Raw genomic sequence first — 25,068 nt, 5'->3', positions numbered from 1 at the left:
GTCAGTTACCTGGAAGGTATGGCGTTCATCCATAACAATCTCCCTTCCATTTACTTGCACCATTTCTATCATTGCGACTCCTCAACATGCGTTTTCGTACAGAGCTGAAAAACATTCGCACATTTGCAAGTAAGTACTCATACACACATTCCTGGGCCTTTCTATCATTCTCTCTTGCTTTTCTCGGGCAAGCTTTGCTAATACTGATCACAGAGCTTACAGCTGCACTTGGCTCTCTTGAGAAGATTGCCTGGTTGCGCTTGAGCGATGATACTGCACGATTCACCGTCATCCCAGACATGGGATCTCAAGTATGGGCGTATGTGCTCTTCCTTCTTGGGCTGTCTTATGTAATTGCTCATAAATATCAAGGTCTCTCGCCATGGACTTCATTTTCGATGGCTATCACATTCAGTCCGCCGAGGCAGGCAATACTATTAACTTGGAGCTTCCCCTTCAACCACTTCAACGCGCCCTCAAGTCTGCGCTCAACAGTATCTCTGCTTCCTTACGTCTCACAAAGAAAGACGGTCTGCCAGTTCTTTCAATGACTATCACAACGACTACGTCAGCTACCAACCCACCTGGGGCCGCGAAACCTTCAGGAACAGCCGCTGGTGATGACCCATTCGATGACGATGAAATGTTTCAGGCAGAGCATCTCGAGACTTCATTGAGGCGAGAGCATGAGAAGATCATTACGCAGGACATACCCGTGCGTGTCCTCCACCCCGAAACGGTTGAGACTATCATGCAGCCTCGAGTACGAGAACCAGACGTCCACATTCAACTGCCCCCTCTTCTTCAGCTCAAGGCCATCTCAGACCGCTTCACCAAGCTTGCTATGGCCTCTAATTCTGGCTCTTCCGCTAATACGAAATCACCGAAACTTGAGCTTAGCGCCAACATGCACGGTGGTTTACGACTACGGATCGCAACCGAGACGACAGATATCTGTAGTGTGTGGTCTAATCTCGAAAACCCAGAGCTTGACCCAGCACAGCTCGATTGTCCCGTGGAGGAGCATCCAAGTACCAAGTTTCGAGAAGGCGGTCCCAATCATTGGGCGACTGTCCGTGTCGATGGCAAGGACTGGAGCCGTGTCCTTAGTGTTGGTCGCTTGGAAGGCAGGGTCATTGCCTGTTTTGCTGACGACCATGCGTTGATTCTCTACGTCTATGTGCCCCATTACGATGATGCTACAGCGGATGACTCTGTCGTGACAGTGAGTTTGCCCTTTGTTTGCCCCCAGTCCCGTCAATTGTGTGCTAAGAATCCCAGTACTATGTACAGTCATATAGTATGTGAAACACATCAAGATGAATGGTGACCTTTCATGTTTCAGGCGTTGGACCTGGGTAGCGGTTTCTAAGATTTTGGCATTATATTGGGCGTTCAGTTAAAAGTGTATATCTGTCAAAGCACACAGTGAGGGGGGGGGGGGGCAACGGCAGAATTCTTTATCGTATTATCGTTCTTTGTCGAATATCTCCTCGAGTCGTAATCGTTTCTCGATGGTAGCATTAAGGTCTATTCTCTTCCTGATCCAAAACATTACAACTGGTCCGCTTCCTCAATACTTTGTGTACAGTCGCCCCAGGCCAGCACCTACAATTCAAACCATTGCAGAAATACAAAACGTAACAATAGTCTAACTATTAATACAAATCGATTCGTTCCTAGCACGAATCCCAATAAGAACGTCTGAAATTGACTCGGTATTTCAAATCCAAACGAATGACATCTGTTCGTGCCTTACTTGGCCATAACATCGACATATCGACCACCCTTTCGTGGCTTCTTCTTGTCACTAGCTTTGCGAGGCGCCACGCTGAGTAAATCGTCGATGCTGCTGGCATTGCTCATGCTTGTCGTCGGCCGACTGGGTGGTGCGCTGGCATTGCTAGTGTTGGAAACGGATCGAACCATAGCAGGGGGTGCGAGGCCCAGGCTTTCCGTCGATACCTGCTTGGACAGTTCTGGTGTTCCAGCTCGAACTTTGGGGGGGATGAGGGGTGGCGGCGCACTATTGCTCGTTACCAACGGTGGGGGGGGAGTGGCGGTGGGAGGCGGGGGGGTTCCAGAGACAGATCGAGGGCCAGCCCTGGGGGGGGGAGGTGTAGCAGTCTTGGCTGGTGTGTTTTCGGCGCCTGGCTTCTTATTGACCCATCGCTTTAGTTCAGGGTCGTATACAAAGCTGCTGGCCTCACCCAGCTTCGCCCGGATGGGCTTGCCAGGAGAAGAATCGCCAGAGGAGGTCTGCTCAAGGGGTGCTTTCTTGCTTCCTCCAAACCAGCCACCGAAGCCCCAGCCCTTCTTGGGCGACTGCTGGGCAGCTGCACGCTTGGCTGTTCAACGTGTAAGTCATGTATCATATCGATAAGAAAAGGAAACTCACCATCCTCCTCCGCAGCCTTGCGGAACATCTCATCATTCTCCCGGTCCTTATCCGCCTTGGACTTCTCGGCAGGTTTCATGGAAGGGAAGTCATCATCGTCGTCATCCATGAAACTCTTCTTCTTAGGTTTGGGCTGCTCATCGTCGCCCTCAGCAGTGGACTGAGGCTCATATGATGGAGGCTCATAACCGTAAGGCTGGAATGAAGGCGGCTCGTAGCCGCCATTACCGCTCTCTCCAGTATTGTGCTCACCTGCCTGCTCAGGTGGGTTTGAGGACACTTGAGGCGGCTCGTATCCGTAACTGAGAGGCTGGAACCCCTGCGACGAACTATCGGCAGGCGTCTCATCGTTGCCCATCGGGGTAGATGCTGGCATTCCATAGGGCTGGTATCCAGCAGGAGAGTAACCCTGCGTAATTTGAGCAGCTGGTGCAAGGCCTGCCGGTCCACTAAGGCCAGCACTGGTCGGCTCAGACGGAGGAACGGAAGGGGTGTAGCCTTCACCTCGGTCAGTCGAGGCAGCACCAGGGTAGGAAGGCTCATATGAGTTAGGGGCATATTCAGTAGAACTTCGTCCAGGTGTGTACTGAGATGTAGGAGAGTAAAGGTTCGCGGAAGCAGGGGGCGTCGAAACATTCGGCGCGTATTTGGATGCTGCAATGCTTGCCGATGGTTGGGCAGGTGTCATGCCGAAGCTAGGTGACTGCTGACCATAGATGTCAAAGTTAGAAACCGACGGTGAACGACTAAACTCTCCAGACGGGCGGTTAAACGGGCCTGCCTCCCCAGTACCTCCATTGTTCTCCTCGTTATCATCACCTGCGACGAACTTATTGAATCGGTTCCACATGCTATCTGAGACCTTATTCATGCTTGGCTTGGAAATCCATGAGCCACTCTCCTCCTTCGGCGCTTGTTTCAGTCTCAACATGAAGTCTTCAACAGCAGTCTCGAGAACATGATGATGATATGGCGATCGCTTAGTTTGGGAGGACATTGCTGTCAAGATGGCGTCGCAGTATTGCATTGCCTTGTCCCGGTGGCCATACTCAGCAAGAGTCATTGCATGTTCAAGCTTGTAGGCAGCAAGATGGGGTGTGCCTGCGGCTGCAAGAGCTCCTCCTGCAAGAGACAGGCCATACTCATAGATCTCGCTGAGCTGGAGTGCCTCTGTTTCCTTGGCAAACTGGTCAGATTGTTGCCTATGATCAGCTCCAATGAGCACAAAGTTAGCGTTGGGGTCGTCAAGACCACCGAAAATAGACGCATGGCGGCCAAAGATGAAGCAAATGTGAGCTGCCTCAGCTCGCCCATAGCTAGAGAGAAGGTTTCCGAGGGCATTCAATCCTTGGATATCATCCGTGCTTCGGTTGCTCAGGACAAGAGAAAGAGTCTCTCTCCACTTGTCCAATCCGTCGAGGGTATCCTTGGTAGGTCCTGAGCCCCCACCAGTGGACACCAGTTGAAGACCAGCCCGAGCATGAACAGGAACTAATTCATCCACGCAATCTTCAAGGTTGCCAGAAAGAATCTTGTACAGTGCAGCCATGGACTCGTTGGCGTGGCCAGGGTAGTTTACTTCTTTACGAACAAATTCCTGTGCCACGCGTTTGTAAAGATCGCCTTCCACGGTATGTGAGATCAGCATGGCATGACCCCAAAGTCGTTTATCAACAAGAGCCCAAACAGCCTTGTCTCGATCGCCCCTCAGGAGATGGTGACGAATCTGATCCATGGATGAGACATCGACACCATCGGCTTGCATTGAGGTAACGGAGGGTACTCCTGTATCAAAACTAGCAGCGGCAGGGAAAAGCGCATCGTCACTTGCGGACGATGTATTTTCAGCAGGCGAAAGAACATCTCGGACAGCTGCCTCCACGGCAGGGTTACCTTCCAGTATTCCATCATTCTCAATGAAGATAAGCATGATCTTCCATAGGAGTAGTCGCTCGACAGCTCTCTTCGCCTCGAGAGAGAGTTGGGAGTGAAAAGAGACATCCGGAAGGTCTTTTTCGAGTAGCTCAATTCCAGCACTGAGCCATCCGATGGTCTCTTTCTTCTTTGACTTGCCCCTGAGAGGACCTGGGAATTTGGCCACATGCTCGTGCAACGGCTCAATGTCCTTGACACTCTGGACCTTGACTTCTCCTGGTGTTCGTACAATCATCGGAACAGCCTGGTTCATGCCATACCGAGGAACACTCTTGGGGAAAGAGGTGACGACAGTACCGCCGACGCCCCATGAGATAATAGGCACTCCTTTCCATCGCTGGAGCTCATCATTCTCCCGTCCGTCAGTGGGCGCAACCATGTTCATTGTGATAGACTGGCCGCGAGTACGGACAGTTGAAACACCAGGGGCTGGGGCCATTGGAGCAGTGGGAGCCACCGGAGCATAAGGTGAAGGGGCTGGCTTTCCGCCTACTGGAGAAGGATAGGAGTGTGAGTGGGCAGATGAGGGTCGGCGTGCTGAATCTGAGGACCTCTGAGCCTGCTTATGGCCGAAGGATGCGCTTGGCGATTGCGTCTGAGCGCGAGGAGGTGGTACAAAGCCAGCCTGCGCTGTTGGCGGGGCATGGGGCACATACGGACCCGATTGCTTGGGAGGCGAGAGGGTAAGTTGGCCAGCATAGCTTGGAGGGGGTGGTGTCTGCGTAGATTTTGGAGGAGATGCAGGGTTATATCTCGAATCATAATGAGGTATGGCATGAGTAGCGCTCGCAGATCTAGTGGGAGTCTGTTGCTCATCCTCCTCATCTACCTCACGTGTGGGTGGCAGAGACGAAACTCGGCTCATCCTTGGCTCAAAGTGAGCACTCTCAGAATGGGTCAACGGGCTTGAAGTCCTGGGCTGATGTGGGAGCACAGGCCCGGGGCCAGCAGTTGCCACGGCTCCGTAAGAACCGTGGCTCTTGGGAACGGGAGGTGCCGGTGAATAACGACTGCTTGCAGGAGCGGGTGGGGCAGTATGGCTTGTACCAGGTGCAGGAGAATATCGAGAGGTGCTTGTCGAGGCAGGGGGTGGCATGTGGTTGGCAGAAGTGGTCAGGGCAGCATAAGGACTGACTCTCTCAGGTGCAACCAGACCAGCGCCGGGAACAAGAGCCGGCTGACCGGTGGAATCGCTGTGTGGTTCACCAGGGGTGACCGTCGTAGCGGGAAAAGGTGGCGGAACCATATGATTTGGCGCCGCGGGTACTAATGGCGAAGGGATATGTGGAACGTGAGCCATTGGGGGCGCATTTCGGGCGGGAGACAGAGCCCTCTGGCTTGTCCGTGAACTAGGCCGTGGTCTAGATGTCAGGGGCAACTCCTCAAAGAAGTTCTCCTTGTGTTGGGCACCAGGAGTTGTGGGTTTGGGAGGTGCTGTAGATTGTTGGTGGCTGGGTAGGCCATGGCTAGAAGAAGGAGGAGTGAGTCTCGTTGGGGGAGCCGGCATGCCAACGCTCGCACTTCTAGGCGGAGGTTGGACCGGAGCATGAAGCTGATTAGCTTGGGAAAGCTGTTGCATGCTCGCCCTCTTTCGAGGCTTAACCAGGTTGGTGACAAGATCGGTAGGTAGGTCATACGGTGAGTGATAACCTCCCTTTGACTTATCCGCGAAGCTTTGCGCCTTGGACATATCAGGGCGTGCTGGCAGAGGCTGACCGTATTGAGGAGATGTACCGAAAGGTGTTACGACAGGTGCTGGAGTGTTGTATGCCGAGATTTGGGAACCAGCAGCCGCGGGAACTTGCATGCTGGGAGCATACGGAGATGGCGCTGGGTGAGGAGCTGGTACCTGCGGCATATAGGGATTGGAGCCAGAAGGTTGACGTGAAGTAGGGGCAGGCGCCGGAGCCGGAGCCGGAGCTGGGGCTGGCTCCTCATCCTCCAAAAAGCCTTCATCATCACTTCCAAAGAAGGCAGCTGGGTCAACTTGCTTGTCATCTCCCGCATTCTCTTCAAGCAGAAAATCGTCGTCTTCGTCATCAGCGAAAGCTTGTTCCCATTTTGATGCAAGGTCTTCCTTCTTAGCTGGGGAGGAGTCGGGTGCAGCAGCAGCAGGGTTAGATGAAGCAGGTGTTGGCGCAGGCTGCGCTGCCTTTTTGTCCTCCTCGCTGTCTTCGTCACTATCATCGTCTTCATCACTACTGTCCTCCTCCTCCTCCTCCTCATCTTCCTCTTCCTCTTCCTCTTCAGGGGTTCCCTCAAGTGCAGACTTGTTCGAGATAGCGCCTGCGTTCATGGAATCCAAAACCTGCATTGTCGATTTTCGTTCCAAAGCCGGGGTAGGTTTTTCATCAGATGGCTGTTCGGAGCCTTGAACTTGGCTGACGAAATCATCACCTTCCTCGGCTTTATCGTCGAACGAGTCGCTTAAAGTGTGGTTGGGTTGTTCACTAGGAACCTTATGCCTTTCTTCCTCGGGTGGGGGGATAAGTGGCATCCCTTCTTCATATCGTTCATCAGAATCTTGGCCCTCCGGACTCTTCAAATCTCCACCAATGGATATAGAAGAGGAGTGTCCTCGCCTAGGAGCTTCTAGCCCATCTGTCGTCTCCTCTCGCTGGTATAGCTCCTCCTCTGCATCCGCTTCCTTCTCGATTTCCTCTAAGACGTCCAAGGCCTGATTGGAAGGAAGAGGTTGTTGATCCTCTACTTCGGAATTTGTGTGGGCGGGAGGTACAGGTGGGAAAGAGTTTGTTCGGTCGGTAGGCGGCATGAACTTAAAAGGGTCCGTATCAGTGCGACTTAAGTTCCATTCACCTTCCTCCTCGTCTCCGAAGCTGATTTCGTGAGATACTGTACGAGCGAATGACATGGAACTTGAGTGCTGAGATACAGGCGCCTTTGGTTGTGAGGCGACATCGAGTTCGGGTTCATTGGAGGCAGTTTCCTCTTGTGTTTGGTTAGGGACTGCATCATCGGAAGCTAGCCAGTCATTGCTATCATGGCCGTCATCCTCGTGTGAAGGCCAGGCGTTAGCAGCGCCATCTTGTTCCGAAGATTTTTGAATCTGTTGTGACGACACGTCTGGACTTGTAGGCACATCGGCTTGGACGACCGCGTCTGGGGTTGTAGATGACGTCGCATGTGCGGGAGCCTGGGTGGAGCTGGTAGGATCGGGATGGTTTGGCATCGTGGCCAGATCTGTCGCTTTTGGCGATTCAGAAGCCATCGCGAAGCCGATTCGGGCGTTGGCTCGTAGGGTGAAAAGGAAAGAAGTGCCAATAGCAAATAGGTACTTTTTGCAAATCGTGTCAGCGGAACGGTTTCAGTACAAAGGGGCTACTGCCGAGCAAGCTAATCTGCGCGGAGCTAGGACGGGAGCTTTGCGACCTCAGGGGGTAGAGGGGGCCTTGTCACATAAGGCAAATCAGAAGCCAGGAGAGGAATTTCGTACTTAGTATACAAGAATCAAATTGTGTATTGTCGCGTTTAGTCAGAGTCGCCCTTTCGCCATGATCATCTGGGTAATGAAGGAGACGTTTGCTGGGGTTGGGAGGGAAACGTTCTGGAAGTACAGTACAGATCTCTCATTAGTGCAAGTTGGCATGAACCAAAATATGGGGGCCCAGAAAGGCAACTGCCACCCGTTCGGCGCCGCAGGATGATGATGGATTTCTGTACCAAGTGGTCCTCAATTGACGAGATATAGTTGGACATTCACAATGCTCTCGGATTTGTTAGGCATATCATTTAGAGTACTTCTAAACTTCTTTTTATTTCTTGAGTTTCCTAAATATTATCATTTATCATTAAGAGATAGCAGCTCGTTTTAGAGCTTTGATCCCTAGTACTCTTTTCTTTCGTTCACATATGCACCTTGCATGGTGTGCTGGAGCTCGCCGAGTCCTCTACCTTCCAGTAGGTGTAGGTAGTCTGACCATGTGGAACCGTGGATTATCCGCCCCTCGTCTGACTGACTTTCCCATCAACGACTGGAATCCAGACCCAAATCTTTCGCCTTTGATTGAACATCCAATGAGTAGATATGATCAAATTTGCTTCACAACAAGGTCACCCCCTGGACACGGCTGGGATTGTAACCCCTGGGCGTAGTCTTGGCTCATTCCTTACCCGAACTAAGACAACAGATCTAACCATGGCAATTGTATATAGAGGCTACCCTAGAGGGTTGAATGACCACTATATTTCCAAACGAATCAATATTGAAGGGTATTATCTATGGATGCTATCATTAACGATTATAACTTTTAGTCCCCAAGTCCATACACACAGAGCACATCTAACTGTCCAGAGCCTGTGCCTCGCACATCTTTCGATACAATCCACCCTGAGCAAGCAGCTCTTGATGCGTTCCCGACTCTGTGATTTTGCCACCCAAGAAAACACAAATCTTGTCAGCTTCCTTGATTGTGCTCAAGCGATGAGCAACAGCAATGGTAATGCGGTCTCCTTCCTTCGCTGCTTCTGCCAATGCGCCTTGTACAATCTTCTCGCTCTCCGTGTCAAGTGCACTTGTAGCTTCGTCAAGGAGAAGGACCTTGGGATTACGGATCAGGGCTCGGGCGATGGCGATTCGCTGTCTCTGTCCTCCAGACAGTTGCGCGCCGTTTGATCCAGCCTGTGTATCGAGGCCTTCGGGCAAAGACGAAACGAAGTCCCATGCATTGGCTGCGCGGAGCGCTGCCTCAATCCGCTTGTCAGGAACCGAAGTGGAAGGGTCCTTACCTTCGGTCTCTGGATCATCGACACCAAGAGCAATATTCTCTCGTATCGTACCCTGGAAAAGAGTTGGCTCTTGTTGAACCAGACCAATGATGCGGCGGTAGAGGCGAGGGTTGAGAGTGGGAAGTGCCGAGTTAGCAATGCTGATTGTGCCGCTTGACGGATCATAGAACCGTTCAAGCATAGCTATCATAGTTGACTTTCCACAGCCCGATGCGCCGACAAGCGCGACAAATTGCCCAGGCTTGACATCCAAGTCGATACCGCGGAGAACGGGGGCATGAGGTCGAAGAGGGTACGAGAATCGGACATCATACAAAACAATCGGACCTCCAGACTTGGGACCGTTATCTCGATTCTCAGGTGTTTCTTGGACGTTGGGCTGGAGCTGATTGAGCCAGAATATGTAGTTGGCAGCGTTGACTCCCTTAGTGATACTGGTGGAGAATTGGAAGAGCTGAGCTGAAGCCTGACCAGAGTAGAAGACTCCCAAGAAGGCGACAAAGAAATTGTACATGGAGATGTCACCAAATGAAAGGAGACGGCAGCCATACCAGAAACCAAGAGCTTGGAACCAATACTCAATTGATTGAGTCAGAGCAAAGAAGATCATGATTCGGAAAAGGTCGTTCTTTGATCCAGTAACGGCTTGGTTCAGCTCATCAACATACTTGTCCAAGACTGACTCCTCAATGGCCAGAGAAGAAACGGTTCGAATGGCAGTGATGGCCTCAGAAGCAATTGAAGCGCTGGTAGAGTATCGGTTCGAGGTATCCCGGTCCAGCTTGGCGTCGAGGCGAATCTTGAAGTAACCGGAGCTGACTAAAGGAGGAAGACCAGCGCAAACGACCACCAGACCCAACTTCCAGCTGTGGATTATAGCCAAGAGACTGCAGGCAGCCAGGTTGAGAATAGCAATAAGGATAAGGGCCACGTTAAAGCCCATCAGCTCGAGGATCGACTGGGGATTGGAGTCTACGCGACTGGCCAGAGCACCAGTGCTGTTTTCCTTGCGATCAAAGAACTGAAGGTCTTGACGAAGCATATCCCGGAGACTCTGCTTGCGGAGTTTGTGGCTGAGGAACTGAGCGATGGTGTTGGTAGCATAGCCAAGAGCAAAGTACGACACCAACAAACCGGCAGCGAGAACGATGAACATGCTTGCGTAGAAATCGCCGCGGTCTCTCATCCTGTCACCAGTCAGGGTGAAGACCTCAACAACGTGTGCTAGCAGAATAGCCTGACCGGGGAATGCTGCAACAGCTCCTAAACATCCCGCAAGAACCAAGAAATACGACCAAGCGACCTCTGGGCTCTCACGAATCAAACGATAAACGACATAAAAGATGCCCATTTGTTTGTGGTTGTCATAGTTGCCAAGCTCCTTGCCAGCCTCGAGACGCTCCTGGACGTGGGTTTCGTATTGGGTAACCGTCTTGCTAAGACCGAGCTCTTCCTTGTCTCCTTCAGGGGCAACTTCCTCTTCTTCGTCAGCCGAAACATTACTGGGGTCATTCTCGACTGCAAGATTCTGAATCTTGACGAGCTTAGCGTAGGCACCATCTTGAGCAATTAGGGACTCGTGAGAGCCCTGCTCGATGATAGAACCCTTGGACATGACGACGATGTTATCAGCCTTGCGAATGGTGGCGAGCTTGTGAGCGATAACGATGGTAGTGCGGCCTTCAGATGCTTTGTCGAGTGCTTGCTGAACGACACTCTCGGCGTGAGGATCAAGAGCGCTTGTAGCCTCGTCAAGAAGAAGGACCTTGGGCTGCGATACAACACTGCGAGCAATAGCAACACGCTGCTTCTGACCGCCAGAGAGAAGACCACCTCGTTGTCCGATTTGTGTTTTGTAACCTTCTGGAAGTTCCATGATGAAGTTGTGAGCAAAAGCCATCTTGGCAGCCTCCTGGATCCGTTCCATCTGTTGTTCAGCAGGTGAATTCTCCCATTCAGTACCAACTAACCCGTGCTTAATGTTGTCGAAAACAGAACCCTCAAAGAGAACAGGCTCTTGCTGGACGAGCCTGACGTTTCGGCGGAGCCAGTTGAGGTTAAGCTTGTCAATGGGACGACCGTCCAGTTTGACAGTGCCGGATTTGGGGTTGTACCACCGCTCAATGAGACCGACAACAGTGCTCTTGCCTGATCCTGATTGACCTACTAGTGCCGTGACTTTACCAGCAGGCACGTCAAGAGAGAAGTCCTCAAGCACTGTGACACCAGGTCTGGTGGGGTAGGCAAACGAAACATTCTCAAGCTCGACATGTCCAACTGTCTCCGATGGTTTCTCGCCATCCTTGGAAAGGGGGTCGATAGCTGACGCTCGGTCGATGAGAGTGAAAAGCTGTGCTGCACCAGACATGGCACGGCTGAAGTCGATAGTGTATGGGGTGAGCTGGGTCAACTGAACAGCCGCAATGACAACAGAGAGGAGAACCGTGAAGATGACGCCCGAGCTTTTGATTTCGCCAGTTGAGAGCATACGCACACCCTGCCAGAAAGCGAGTCCGAAACCGAGGTAGATGATGGTGTAATCGGCAGAGAACATGAGACCAAAGAGAATGGAGATCTTCTTTCCAACGGTGTGAGCTTCCTCGAGATGCTTATCGAACTTGTCGACGAGTCTAGCTCGCATCTCAAAAGCGTGAACAGTGCGCACGCTAGCGAGGATACCCTCAGCGAGCGAGTTGGCTTGGCCGTGAATCTCAAGGATCTTGACTTCGTGAACAGCTTCCATCGTAGCAACAACAGTCATGACGATGATGGTTGCCGGAGCGATACATAAGCAGATAAGAGTCAGCTTCCACTGCACGATGAAAGCGACAATAAAGGCAGTGAGGAAGGCAGCAATGCCCTGAAAGAAGAGACCAAGTTTCTCAGCGATGCCGGTTTGAATCAAGCGGCCGTTGGAGGTAGCCTGCGTAGCGATGGAACCGCCGCTCCCGAAGTCATAGTAGGCAACCTCTTGTCGAAGAGCAGCGCGAAGGTACTCCTTTCGAATGTTGCGTACAATGCGGTAAGATGAGTAGGTGAGGAAGACGTTCCAGATGTAGGAGAGAACAAATCGACCAATGCCAAGGTACACAAAGTAGAGTCTTGTATGAACGTTAGGAGAGAGTTGTATGGGATATGACTCCGAAGGACTCACGCTAGGTCAGCAACTTCTTTTCGGAACTTGCTAGGCTGAGAATCTCCAGATGTAAAGTCGGTGATTGTGGTGATGAACTGCCCAAAGATGAGGTTTTGGAGAGCGATACCGGCACCTGAACCTATGGCGGCAATGAGAGCAATGCCTTGCATTAGATACTCTGTAGGGCCTGCATATGTGAGGATACGCTTTAGAGTGTTAGCATGTTATTTTACATGGGTTTGTATTCTTGTTTATCACCTTGTAGTCACCCCAAGAACCCTCGATTTCTCCCTCTTCTCCAGGACTGGGAGCATCGCTGCCCTCCGCGTTGACAACAGCATCGTCAGGAGTTGAGGTCGCATCGCTGCCACCTACGACCTTTTCATTTTCCTTCTCGTTGATACTGGGAGCCATGGTGATCTGCCGCACAAACTGCACCAGGCGATTCTGACGCCCGAAAGAAGTGAACTCGTGTGATCTGGCGCTTTGATGTAAAGTCAAAGAATCAGGCCAGTATATTCAGGCTGTGAGCCCTGCTTAAGGAAGGAAATAGATTGACGGAACCAGAAAGGAGAGGGAAGAGACCATGACTTTTACCAAGGGGATAGCGTGCTTTTGAAGAAAACAGCACCTGAGAACTTTTGAGAGATGAACCCTGGGGGTGGAGTGAGGGTAGACCAGATTTAGACGGCAACGAATGGTGATCCTTGGCATTTTAGCTTGTGTTTTTTTATCAGATCCGCATGTAAAGTGGTCCAAGTGGGTCACTGATTGATAATGGATATCTAGGAATATTATCGATGCGATCACGGAGGTTGAGGGAAGAATTTGTGTAAATTATTTGCTGAACTGTCTGTATTTGATACTGTTATTTAGTAGGTAGGAGGCCTTTGAATACCTAGGTACTTAGGTAGTTACTCATTTTCTTCTCACAAGTAACATTTCCATCGTCTCATTTCTATGAAGCAGTCCATTCATCCATGGAGAGAACATGCATGCCATGCATTCAGTTGAACCAGGGTCTTTTCGGAAATCAAGCCGGACACATGCCTCATCTCATGGCTGAAGTCTTGGCTTAATATTAAAAGGGTTCAACTAGATGGATCTTGATACTTCACAGCATTATTGCCCAACTGAGACTGCATTATCGTCATCAAATTACGCAAATGTCTTCGCGTACCTTGAGATGGCAACCATACTTTCAGAGATTAGATTAGTAGATGAGACCATGATCATGGCTTCCTCCCATCTGAATGGAGATCCTTGTCCCGAGACATCCTCTCTTCCTATTGGCTCTTTCGGATTTACGGTGCTCTCGGGAGCCGCCAACTCGAGTCTCCACATCCGGATCCCATCTTCAACGGCTTCTATTCTTCCGGACCCCGCGCGTTCCGTTGAACCTCCCGAGTCTTCGGTGTGAGTCGTTCAAAACGCCATGTGAGTTTGGCTGCTTGTAGTGCATGACTTTTCCCATAAACATTTTCCTCTGTGGCATTGTTTCATTGCATTGGATCTTGTCTGTATTTGACCCCTCACTCAGCCGTGTAATCCCCTGTCATCCACACAAACAAACAAACGGTGCCCGTGATTCCCGTATTTAACCTCATGGCTGAAGATTCTCGGGCCCAGTTGGACGATGGTCCTGATGAGGGATCCGATGGGCCCCAGAACCCCTCTAACTTGACTATTCGACGAGCAGTTAGTACACAGACCCTGAAGCCCTGCCCTGCCCTGCCCTGTCCTGTCTCTATCCCTACGTACGTTCTCGTCACTAACACTGCTTAATCTTAGTGCGATGCATGCCGAACTCGCAAGGTATGTACATATCAATCTAATATACATTTTATGCATATCACTCCATCAATGCTCCAGTCATTAAAGACCACTAGCCAGTAGCCACAGAGGCTGGGGTAAAGAGTGGAAGCCATCTTCAACATTGCCCTCGCTCTCACTTGAGATGACTTCACTCAGCTCAACAACTATAGCTACTAAATAGTAACATCAATATATGTAGATCCGCTGCGATAGGAATTCTCCCTGCTCTCATTGCATTCACGCCAAGATCCCATGTACACACCATGATACTCGCCCAAAGGAGAAGAGAACCCGGATCCTCCTCTCAGCCCAATAGTAAGTTGCCCTGGGTCTTTTGCTTTTGATACTGCCTGAGCACTCGCTGCTTTGGTTTGTACCAAAAAGTAACACGTACTGACTACCAATCAACCATGTAGTGAGAGAAAGATCGACATCATTGACCGTCGTCTTGAGGCCCTCACCGAGCTCATGCGTGATATGAAGATGAACATGTCATCTACAAGCACCCAATCCAATCAAAATCAGATGCCCAGCTCTGATGTCCCCCGCCAATCACCTGCTCAGGCCTCGAGCTCAACACCCTATGGGCATCTCGCTCAGCAAACTGCAGACAGCCCGGTCATTGAAGGAGAATCTTCCTTGGCTGCTCATGGTGAATTTGCAAACGAATTCCTCAAAAATGCTGTTGGTACAGAGCCTTTACAGGGTGCTAGCCTCGAGCTGCGTGAGACCTTGGATTCACTCCATCACATCGTCAGCTCTCTGAAGCAACAGACGGCTGCTACGGAAATGTCATACCCCCATGCTAGGCAACTACCACGCCCAAGCCTAAAGAATAACGAGCTACCTCCAATTCAAACAGCCGTTGCCTTGATACGAGAATGTGAGAGTCAGTGATCTGGATCCCCCCTTTCGCCATCTTGAACTAACCGACTTCAGCCGAGAACTCAGAAGTGTCTGCCTGGATAAGGGAGTTCTTTTCTATGGAAAGCTTCTCGGGCATGTGTCTTCACGTGTACTTCTCAGAAGATGTCTCAGAGGCTGATTTTATCCTTGTGAATGTTGGCCTGATGTACATGTTCATGGATCGCCAGCAGCGTACGGCAGACGCAAAAGAGCAAGAAGAGTGCGAAGGCTACATGAAAACACTCCGTGAAAACACCGAAACGGCGTTGGCAAATTTGCCTTTTCATCTGCCTGCAACCTCAAACATGATTTCTGCCCTTCTTCTTGGAGTATGCCACCCTTTGATGTTTCTTTTGATACCATATACTCACAGAATTTTAGGCATTTTATGCTATTGAGATCTCAAAACCATCACTCTCGTGGACTTTATCATGTAAAGCCTCCGAACTATGCCAGACTCTAGGTTATCACCGGATATCAACCATGAAAAATGACAAGCCGCGCGAGGCTCAGCGCAAACAGTTTCTATTTTGGAACACATACTTCATAGACAAGAGTCTCTCCCTTAGGCTCGGCAGGGCTTCTACTATCCAAGACTGGGATGTCACTGTACCCCTTCTTACCTCGAACCCTCCCAATGCTACGCCCCTATCGGCCTTCATTTGCCTCTGGGTCGCTACAGCTCGGTGTCAGGGACACATATATGAGCTACTGTACAGCCCAGATTCCATGACGCAGTCCGATGATGTGAGGAGGTTCCGTGCTCAAAAGCTTGTGAACGATCTGAAGGATATATCGAGGAGGAGCAAGGAGCTGAGTGTGAGAGCCCAAACCGTGAATGTTCGATATGCCAACCTCTAACGTGTGCTCTGCAGAAATCCCGCGCGAAGGAAGTCAAGACGAATCTTGGGGAGTACTTCTTCGATTTTATTCTCATCTCTGATGATGTTCTTCGACTTTCACTTCTGACTCTGATTTATCGAGCTACGCCTGGGCCGCCCAACTCCAAGGTGACATTTATTCCAGAGTGTATTGAGGCTGCACGTGCAACACTACATCGCCATCAAGATTGCATGGATCTCTTGGGGCGGGATAATACTGTCTATTTTCCTTCCTACATTCATTGGTAAGTACATATACCTACCTACATGATATTTTGAGATAATGCTGATATGATTAGGACATTACTCTTTGCTCCTTTCATCCCTTTCATCGTTGTGTTCTGTCAAGTCATTGAGACCCAAGACCAGACGGACCTTGCTCGTCTGCATAGCTTCTGCACATCTCTTGAGACGACTATTCAGTTATCGGATGCAGCGGCGAAGACATATCGCCTGTTCCAGGTTCTCTATACAGTAGCACTCCGATACATTGAGTTCCGGACAAGCACTCCTCCAGCCGACCAAACACAGGCCAGCGCTGAACTGAACAACTATCTCGCCGCTCTCGGATTTCCACCAGCAGGTCTGAACAACGGGGTTCAACAATCGACGCACATGGACCCTAGTCAGGCTGGTGCATTCTCACAGCCTCTCGGGGATATGAATATGCTTGATGGTGCCGATGGCCAGAGAGGAGCAAACACGATGATGTGGATGGGCAACACGGCGCAACTTGGTGAATGGTTCAATAGCAGTCAGCAAATGATGGAGTTACTGGAGGAGCCCAGCTTCACATTCCCTCAGTGAGAGAAAAGTAAGGGTCCGGACAAAAATTGAATTTATAGAAAGTCACGTTCATACAATCTGGAGACTACAAATACAACGCCACTCAGATGGGTTCGGCATAAACCAAGCATAGGAGCCACTCCCCCAATCACACCTGATTCATCCTTGTTTCGCTAATCGAGAAATTCGTACGATGGAGTTGAGTACACTAATATCAAAACTTAAAATAAAGTGTGGCGCTTGTTGCTGAGGCGCAACGGTCCAACGTTGACATTTCAGACTCTCAAAACGATATATACAGATATTCAACCTTTTACTTTGCTCTTATCTCGAAAGCCTCAGTTCCTCTGAAGCCCCTGAATCGGGCACAAGCATGGGTGAGCCCTCCATCTCACCCTCCAGATTACCATGTCTCTCGACATCATCCAAAGGTTGTTTTGCGGCTGGTGGTTTCTTGAGCATGACGACACCAATAGCGCTTCCTAGAATAAGAGTACATCCTGCACCGCTAATGAAGTCCATTCTGTGTCCAAAAACCCATCGATCGAAGCTTGCGGCGAAAAGCATGTGTGTGTAAACCATGGAGTTAGCACGGTTTGACTTGTCGGCCCCGAGGCCTGCCGTGAGGAGATACTGCATGATGAAACCCAGAACACCCAGGGGTAGCAGGAGTACCCATTGCTTGACTGTAGTTGGGGTGACCCATCGTAAACCTGGTTGCTGAATATCGAGGATAGGGGCAAAGATGAGCATGGATAGAGCGATGAAAGTCGAGATGATACCAAAATAGTTGACCGAGATGAGAGGATGTGCTCGTTTCCCGATGGTTCGGAGGGTCGTGAAGGCGCCAGCTGCTCCAAGAACACCCAAAAGGGCTATACCAACAGCTATCAAGCGCTCCTCAGGGGTTGCTTCATGGTCAATACCTGGTATGCCACTAACGTCGGGCGGCTCGGGAGTCGACTTGTCATCGTCAGAGCCCGAGAATAGTGAGGCAGGTCGAGCAATAAGTACAACACCTAGAAGAGCAACCAGCGTAGCCAGTTGCTCGATTCTAGTGAATGGCTCACGAAGAGCAAACCAGCAGATAAAACCTGCAACACCAGGAGCCAAGAATGTGATAACAGTAGCATCAGCGAGCGAGATGTACATCATCGAATACCAAACGCCAAAAATACCCCAGAAACCACTTGCTCCTCGCAACCACAAAAGCCATCGAATCTCTTTCTTTCCAAAGGGAAAGTCGGGGGTTTTGTTCCACCACATATAAGCCGAACAGAATAGTGCTGTGATGGAGTGTCTCATAAGTAGAGCCTGAACGGGATGCATGCCGTCGCCTTCGAGTTCGACTAAACGAGCACTGAGATTCATTAGAGCTCCGAAGAATTGCGATAGAGCAACGTAGGCAGCGGGCTTATTCTTTAACCAGAACTGCCTCCATTTCGACGGTGGAGTTTCGGCTGGTAGATCGGCTCCTTGCTGTGAGAACTGTCTTAAAGGTATTGGCGAAGGGCATGGAGATGGACTCGATGACATTCGGCGGAAGTCATCAAAACTCGAACCATCAACCTTTGAAGACAAGAGGTTTGGTGATGGTGGAGGTGGTAACAAATGCTGATGTGATTCATGGGTGCCCCCAGGCAACAATTTGCTCTGAGGAACCTCCTCATACGGCGGAGGAGTTGGATTCATTGTGTGAGATGATAAGAAGTTATTTCTAGTCCATGAGGTTGTCACGAGTAGTCAACGTCAAGATACGGCACAGTAAGAAGAAAGAGCAAAGTCACAGTTGAGAAGCGAATAGGAATGTTTTGTTACAAATAGGTACAGTATCTGAGAAGCTCCGGATCGACGACTCTTTGAGCGTCAACCATTGATAACCAACCACCCCGCAGCCGAAACCCACCGATCATGGATTCTCTATTGCTCTCTTCTCTCACATCAACCAACCGAGGAGCCAACAAGAGCAAGTCTCTCGCAGTGGGGGTGGAGTTTACTACTAGACCCCTGTAGGCAACTCTTCAAGACCCTTGATGACGAAGGGGAGCATCTTGTTTGGACCGTCTAAGCTGAGTGGGAGTCAGTGGGTTTAAGACACCCTTTAGTTCTGAATGTTAGTGATAACTCCTTCGTTTGGTTATTCATCATTCATAAAGAGCAAAACCGGCAGAATTGCTAGGGCACGCGAGCAGAAAGAAAAGAGACTTGAGTGGCGAGGGCCACAAAAGTCAGCGAGTGGGCGCTTAGAAGATGCTGATGTGACTTTGTTGGCCACCACTTGCATCGTCTTGGCTCTGCAACTAGAAAAACTGCGCCCTATCTCGCCCCGATTTCGGTATCGGTTAAGTCGGCCGAGGATGAAGATGTGAGCTAGGTGAGGTCCAGTTGAGGATGGAAGTGATGATGGGTCCGGAAATAATACGCGATACTATTCTTATTTCCGATACAGCTACACATGAATTGCTAAAGGATACCTAAGTGTAGTAGGTACCTTAGGTAAACCCTGCCTCGACCATGGACAACATTTCATTATATATCTGACCCAGTGAAAATTATATCCAAGTCCCAGACACGCTGGTTATACGATGTCTGGTTATTCTAGCATACGCAGTCAAGGATGAGATTTGCCTTCGTCTTCCTTACCATACCAGCTCCCACCCATATTGGTCACTTAGTTAACCACCGAATGCTTCCGGGACCCTCGTTTCCCTTACTAAGAATATATCAACTGTAGACAATTTAATATATGCAGGGCTTATGTTTGAGGTCTGGGGCTGTTTGGTTTGTACCACGGCACTTGCAGTCACAAAGGTTATGCTGCAGATCTTCAAGTCGATTCAGCTTAGCCAACTGTTTCAACCGTGGAGTCATCCCGTGTTAATATAGGAGATACAGGATGTTGAACTGCCATAATATTCCCGAGTATCAAATCAGGACGCAATGCTCCAGAAGAGCCTTCTCGTGCTTTTAAGGTCTTGGGCCGACTTGTCGATTCAGTTGCAGATATTGAGTCGCAGCCGTGTTTTCGACGAACAGTTCTCGTAATAGATAGCTGGCTTGAACATTGTGAGAGCAGCAAGTTCCAGCTTCATTAGACATACCAAGTGGAACAAGAGTTCATTCAGCAACTGCATGCTTCGGGTGTCCCAACTCATCTCGCTATACCTCTCAGCGCCATCACTCCCATCACTTTTTGGTTTCACGATGCCCTTAGTTGGTGGCCTTTAGAAATATAACCCGTAAGGCTATTGCCATGTAGCTCCATAAAATGATACATATCGTTGCCTTATAAGTTAAGGTAAGAAAGTTTATATAGGTAGGTAGGTCCCTTAGGGATATATTGGTTGGTATATGTAGTGCTCTCTAAGTTCGAAATGGGCCTAGAGCTTCCCTGACATGTGTTTCAGATCAGCCATTCACTTATATGTATGCCAATGAATATCACAATGGACAAAAACGTCGATGTGGATTGGCAGCTAGTTACTCGTCCGAGGCTTGGATGTAAAGTCGATGATCAAAACCACAAGATTTCGTGTCTATAGACTCTGAGACATGAAAATGCCACAATGATTCGGATGTTATAATGCGGTCCACCCAAAAGTGTAAGGGTCCTCTAATTTATTAGGACGTGTCTTTGCTTGGTCCCTGACTGTAACTCCAACCCAATCCACGATAGTATGCTCCAAACGCCTTCCCAACCCATAACAATATCTCTGTAGAATGCCGAAATAGAATCAAGTGGTGGAACGCCAATCGTGAGAGCCCGGCTCTACTCAATTTCTTTCAACGCTTCTTACCCAACGCATCGAGCTCCGCCTCGGCATCATCGTCAGCTTCACCCAACTCCTCCTCAACCCTTGACGTCGCGGCTCCCACTGCTCCTCCCGCCCTTGTATCTGATTTCTCTCGCTTTTTCTCTTCGTCCGCAGCATCCTTCATGATCTCGTCCTCACCATCTCGCAAAATTTCACGAGCCTTCTTGATCTCCTTTTGCTTCTCGAATACCTCTTGCACTTTGCCCAAGAACGCGGGATTCTTACGGAACGCGAACTCAAAGTCTTCGTATTTGATCTTTTGGCGGCCTGAATAATTAGCCGCTCGTGTCGCCTCGAAGGCGATGGATTGCATGAAGTCGGTGAGGATTTCGTCGAGTACCCGCACGGTTTCTGGGAGTGGGTTTTGAACATCGCCGTGTGCGTAGAGTAGCTGTGCCACTGTTATCGGATCAGCAAGCGAGGATCTCGAGAATGAACGGGAGACGACGTACACTCTGCATGGCTGAAGTTCATCTTGCCGACATTCTTGCCGGCACGCGCTCGAGGCTCCATGATGAATGTGATTACTTGCGCCTAACGCGCTTGAAGCATGCAATGAGCAAGAAAAGAATAGAGATCTGGTCCGAGAGATAAAATTTTCAATAAGATCGATTCTCAAAATCGAGGTGGCGCAGCCTCGCGATAGACATGTAGTTGAAAATACTAGAAAGATTCATGTGCTCAGCTCAGCGCAGCCTTGCGACAGCTGGAGGCTCAATCTGGGGGGGTGTTTAGTGGGGTCAGTAGCTCTGTGGGGGTTTATTTCCAGGTACGTCACCCCTTAGAAACACGTCGCGGCTCCGGCGAATCTTTACCCCTAAGCACAGCTTGTCGCACAGATGTGAGAAGGCAACGTTGAGCTTAACACCCAAGTCTACGAACGAGATATACGACCTCAATACCTCTTCACCATAGTAGCAGCTCATCGAGGCGTCAACATGGTATGCGCTGGGCTCTACAAAGGTGAATCAACACACTGACAGCCACTCCAGTCCGCCCTCTTCAACTTCCAATCTCTCCTCCTCGTCCTCCTGCTGCTTATATGCACGAGCGCATACGTTCACCACTTCACACCTGGCATCATGGATCGAAACAAGAACGGGTACGAAATGCGACTCACGCCGCTATAGCGGAGACGGGGCTGACAACACTAGATTCATGGGCATCTTCTGGAAATGCGCGAGGATAGGAGAAAGACTGAGCCCATATATAAGTATATGCTGTGTCCTCATGGCTGTACGTTTTACCGCTCCAGATGATTTTGAAATAGCTGACCTTATTCAGGTTTCCATCCTCCTGAACTAAGCACACTGCCACTAATGCCACTTTCTTTTTTTTTTTTTTTTTTTTTTTTTTTGTTTTTTAAAGATATCACGACTTGCCGGGAGTTGGATCGGAAGAGGTGACAGCCAGGTGGGAGTGTTGGCGCCGTTTACCAAGTGTACTAAACCTCATATCACGATCATGAAATGATTTCCCCGTTCTCTTTCGCAAAATATACCCTGAGAGAATCATCGAGTAATCCCGTCTCGGTATATGCTTGCGTAACACCACGCGTCCCAGGGCTTGTCACACAGACAGCTAGTCTCTTAAACACGGGAGGAAACTTTGATTCAAGTACCTGATGTGTTTGATCAGATTTGCTTAGGAGAGTATTGCAGGAAGTATCACAAAATTGGCACGAAGTGTGATGATGGTATCTGGAAAAGGCTGCAACTCGACAGGTACCTTTGATGCCGTCCACTCTTGAATTGACTATGAGCGGCCCAGGTTGCTTGTTCATCTTGATAAATCTCAGATATCACAAAAGCTATTACCATAGTCATGACAAGCTGATCATATTGGAGGACACTGACGGTATTGGTATTAAAGGAAATAGACCAGTATGTCTTTGTGTGTTTGGTGGCTGAGACTAGTAGCTCAAGTGGTTGTTGGTCTTGCAGACAGAAAGAAACCAAGCCCATGTACTCCGTACCAGCGCAATGGGACAATAAGGAAAACGAGAAGAGAGGGAGGGGGGAAAGCGACAAGCTGTTCATGCCGTCTGCATGTTGATTAAGGATGTCACATCGGCAGTGACGAGAGTTGCAACATGCATACCACTGAGCCGCTGTTTTCATATCTGGTCAAGCCGGCCCAGTGTTGCTGGCCGACCATTGCTCTAGACCTTTCAATAAAAAGCAAACATGTATGTGATTGGCGCAGAAAAAGAAAACAGAGATAACAATGTGAATCCGGGGTTGGATAAGGATAAGCTTTCAGTGTCAGATTGCTGGTGTCCTGTCCTGTAACATTAGGCCAAGGGCCAATTTGTTGGGATTCCTTCAGACAGATGGGGAATTGTTGTTCTCAGAGTGAGGAGCAGTCAGATCACTCGCTGCGTATTGGACAGGTATGTTGTGCTGAAAAAACAACAACGATCTGAGCCAGATGCACAGTCCTACTATGTAAGACACAGGTAATGAGATGTTATGTACCATCCTGTCATCCTACGCCGCCATGACAGACAGACAGACAGACAGACAGACAGACTTGCAAGGTTGAGCATCACCATCAATGATCAAGACAGTACTGCCCCGAAGTCAGTCATTAGCCAACGCCCAACGCCGTCATATGCGTGCGACAGAGGCGTAACTCTTGCATGAATACGATTGCATACCGAGCACGGTCGTACACATTATTACACGACCTAGACATCCCGCATAACAAAGGGAATCAACAAGTGGTGTGCTGACCGACCGAGTATCAAAACCTCCCTCCCATACCAAACCAAACCAAACCAAACCATGCCATGCCGAAATGCGGCCTTCCGCCGCTCCTTGCCCCCGAGGCTTGGCCTTAGGGTTAATAATACCACCCACTATCGCCGTGCCGTGGATCTGCTCCGGCCCCGAGCTTCTAGCCCCGAGCTCGGCCTGAAGCTTGAGGTGGTCCCCCCAGTCTGACTCGCTGCAACACCACCTACTCAATTCGTAAAATGAGCTGCAATTCGGCTGCGAGGTGAAACCACCTTATCGCCTTCGCAATGAAACTCCAGTCTTTAAAGCTAGGCGCCTTCAAGTATAGGCCTAGGAGACCCCCAACTATAGAAAAGGGGGACATAGCACACATACATATACGAATCGAGCTGGCGGGGATAAGGGAGAAGTCAACGGAAAGGATGCTTGATGTGGTTGGTGTATACAATTAACAATTTGGATGGACGCAGACACCGCGTATGCAAGGCGAAGTTAGGTGATTCGAGACGGTGATCAGACATTTACCGGGAGGGAGGGCTTCTTCTTCTTCTTCTTCTCTTGAAGCAGGGACAGGTGCCGCGACAAGGTGGCGACATGTCCCTGACTTGAACCCATCTTGCCATCCCATGGTTTTTGGTCTCATTGCCCTGCATCCCTCACTGCCTGACTGCATCTCTTGAGCGTCGTGGGCTAGGGAACCAACGTCAGCCAACATACCTGCTGGTTTGAGAGTACGAACACACACACCCAGCCAAGAATCAATGAGTCGCTGGCTTCAGAGTTAGTAGACGGAGAGTTCTTTTGCCTTGCATAGCACTATTGCCTATCTAGCTTTGCCAGGTCTGGTTCTCAATACGTAGGTGGCCAACAATTTTGGGTTTCGCTAGACCGGTAACAATGAGGCAAGAAACAAACAAACAACCTTTTATGAAGTATACTTGTAGTGTATGGTCATTTTTCTCTCCCTGCGGCCATCAACCCCCGCCTACTTGGAAAGCCGTCTCAATCTTGTCCACTCCCATCGAATAACTTACTTCAAACATGTTGTAATTCGCAATACCCAGGCGGGAGGAAACCCTCCATGCTCTCGAGAATATTCTGATGTATGTAAGTTTTGCGGGGTGATACTGCTTGCATCCTCGCCATGTCCGATGCTATGGTAGTTTCCGACCTGGGCTGGGCTGACGGAACGGGACACCAGGATGCCGCCGCGTGGACAAAATGAGCTGAACAAGTCATTGAGGCGAAGCAGCTGATGGGGCCTTAGTCAGAAATTTGAATACTGTATTTCCTCCGTGTAATAAATAGAGTTGCGCACACGAAGAGCATTCCAATAAGAGACGGCATCTCCGATTCAAGTTTGGCGCGAAATCCCATGATTTAGATTTCAGATTAGCGACGTGGAAATGAATAGAACATTGCTGTTACCATAGTACATTGGTGGTGCAGCTGGTGATGCAGGCCTCGGAACTTTTTCAGTCGGCTGATTCGGAAAACCTCTTTAATGAACCTGCCGCCCGGTCGGCAATATGTGGTATGCGGAAAATGAAAGTTGCGATCAAGCCAGCCACGAATTGTTGCACCAAGGTCTGAATACCAATGTCACTGCACCTATTGCTACGGCGGTGAAAGAATCCCATCCATTTTCATGGCTTTGCAGTAACCTTGGGCAGAGCAGCATTGCAGCCGAGTTTTGGGCTGTGCTGTACTTCAAACATAGGTGCATTGATGCGTTGGCCACTTCGTGTCCTGGCAGATGGTGATGTGGTCCCACACCGATGATGTTTTGGCTGCTGTTCTTGCTGTGAATGATGGAGCCTTTTCTGCTCGTTGTCAATCCTGACTCAGAGAAATTTCAATACCCTGGTAGTGTGCGCAAACAGGTGCCCAAGCCCAAGACCCTGGGCCTCAG

General features: G+C 49.8%; 7 protein-coding genes across 7 annotated transcripts; 3 read left to right on the top strand and 4 right to left on the bottom strand.

Moving 5' to 3' along the window:
* Nucleotides 1-86: 86 nt before the first annotated feature.
* Nucleotides 87-1,308, top strand: FPRO_06155 (uncharacterized protein; the record flags this gene model as incomplete). Its single annotated transcript, XM_031228963.1, has 4 exons — nt 87-129; nt 214-319; nt 373-1,225; nt 1,282-1,308. 4 exons carry the CDS (start codon nt 87-89, stop codon nt 1,306-1,308), a joined length of 1,029 nt encoding a protein of 342 aa, XP_031079247.1.
* Nucleotides 1,309-1,755: 447 nt separating this feature from the next.
* Nucleotides 1,756-7,562, bottom strand: FPRO_06156 (uncharacterized protein; the record flags this gene model as incomplete). Its single annotated transcript, XM_031228962.1, has 2 exons — nt 1,756-2,348; nt 2,399-7,562. 2 exons carry the CDS (start codon nt 7,560-7,562, stop codon nt 1,756-1,758), a joined length of 5,757 nt encoding a protein of 1,918 aa, XP_031079246.1.
* A 1,071-nt stretch (nt 7,563-8,633) lies between these two features.
* On the bottom strand, nt 8,634-12,629 carry FPRO_06157 (uncharacterized protein; the record flags this gene model as incomplete). Its single annotated transcript, XM_031228960.1, has 3 exons — nt 8,634-12,180; nt 12,234-12,421; nt 12,474-12,629. 3 exons carry the CDS (start codon nt 12,627-12,629, stop codon nt 8,634-8,636), a joined length of 3,891 nt encoding a protein of 1,296 aa, XP_031079245.1.
* Nucleotides 12,630-13,820: 1,191 nt separating this feature from the next.
* Nucleotides 13,821-16,624, top strand: FPRO_06158 (uncharacterized protein; the record flags this gene model as incomplete). The annotated part of the gene is made up of 8 exons (XM_031228959.1): nt 13,821-13,913; nt 14,007-14,030; nt 14,230-14,345; nt 14,447-14,919; nt 14,970-15,265; nt 15,318-15,755; nt 15,812-16,062; nt 16,117-16,624. 8 exons carry the CDS (start codon nt 13,821-13,823, stop codon nt 16,622-16,624), a joined length of 2,199 nt encoding a protein of 732 aa, XP_031079244.1.
* A 303-nt stretch (nt 16,625-16,927) lies between these two features.
* On the bottom strand, nt 16,928-18,295 carry FPRO_06159 (uncharacterized protein; the record flags this gene model as incomplete). Its single annotated transcript, XM_031228958.1, has 1 exon — nt 16,928-18,295. The coding sequence occupies one exon, from the start codon at nt 18,293-18,295 to the stop codon at nt 16,928-16,930; it is 1,368 nt and encodes a 455-aa protein (XP_031079243.1).
* Nucleotides 18,296-20,386: 2,091 nt separating this feature from the next.
* Nucleotides 20,387-20,931, bottom strand: FPRO_06160 (uncharacterized protein; the record flags this gene model as incomplete). The annotated part of the gene is made up of 2 exons (XM_031228957.1): nt 20,387-20,817; nt 20,871-20,931. 2 exons carry the CDS (start codon nt 20,929-20,931, stop codon nt 20,387-20,389), a joined length of 492 nt encoding a protein of 163 aa, XP_031079242.1.
* Nucleotides 20,932-21,356: 425 nt separating this feature from the next.
* FPRO_06161 (putative Protein kish-A) lies at nt 21,357-21,723 on the top strand (the record flags this gene model as incomplete). Its single annotated transcript, XM_031228956.1, has 4 exons — nt 21,357-21,359; nt 21,411-21,520; nt 21,573-21,654; nt 21,703-21,723. The coding sequence occupies 4 exons, from the start codon at nt 21,357-21,359 to the stop codon at nt 21,721-21,723; spliced, it is 216 nt and encodes a 71-aa protein (XP_031079241.1).
* Nucleotides 21,724-25,068: the final 3,345 nt, after the last annotated feature.

This window comes from Fusarium proliferatum, assembly GCF_900067095.1.
Source record: "Fusarium proliferatum ET1 genome assembly, contig: FPRO_scaffold003, whole genome shotgun sequence".
Taxonomy (NCBI): domain Eukaryota; kingdom Fungi; phylum Ascomycota; class Sordariomycetes; order Hypocreales; family Nectriaceae; genus Fusarium; species Fusarium proliferatum.
The sequence above is the reverse complement of the archived record's forward strand: the minus strand, read 5'-3'. Positions and strand labels throughout refer to the sequence as shown.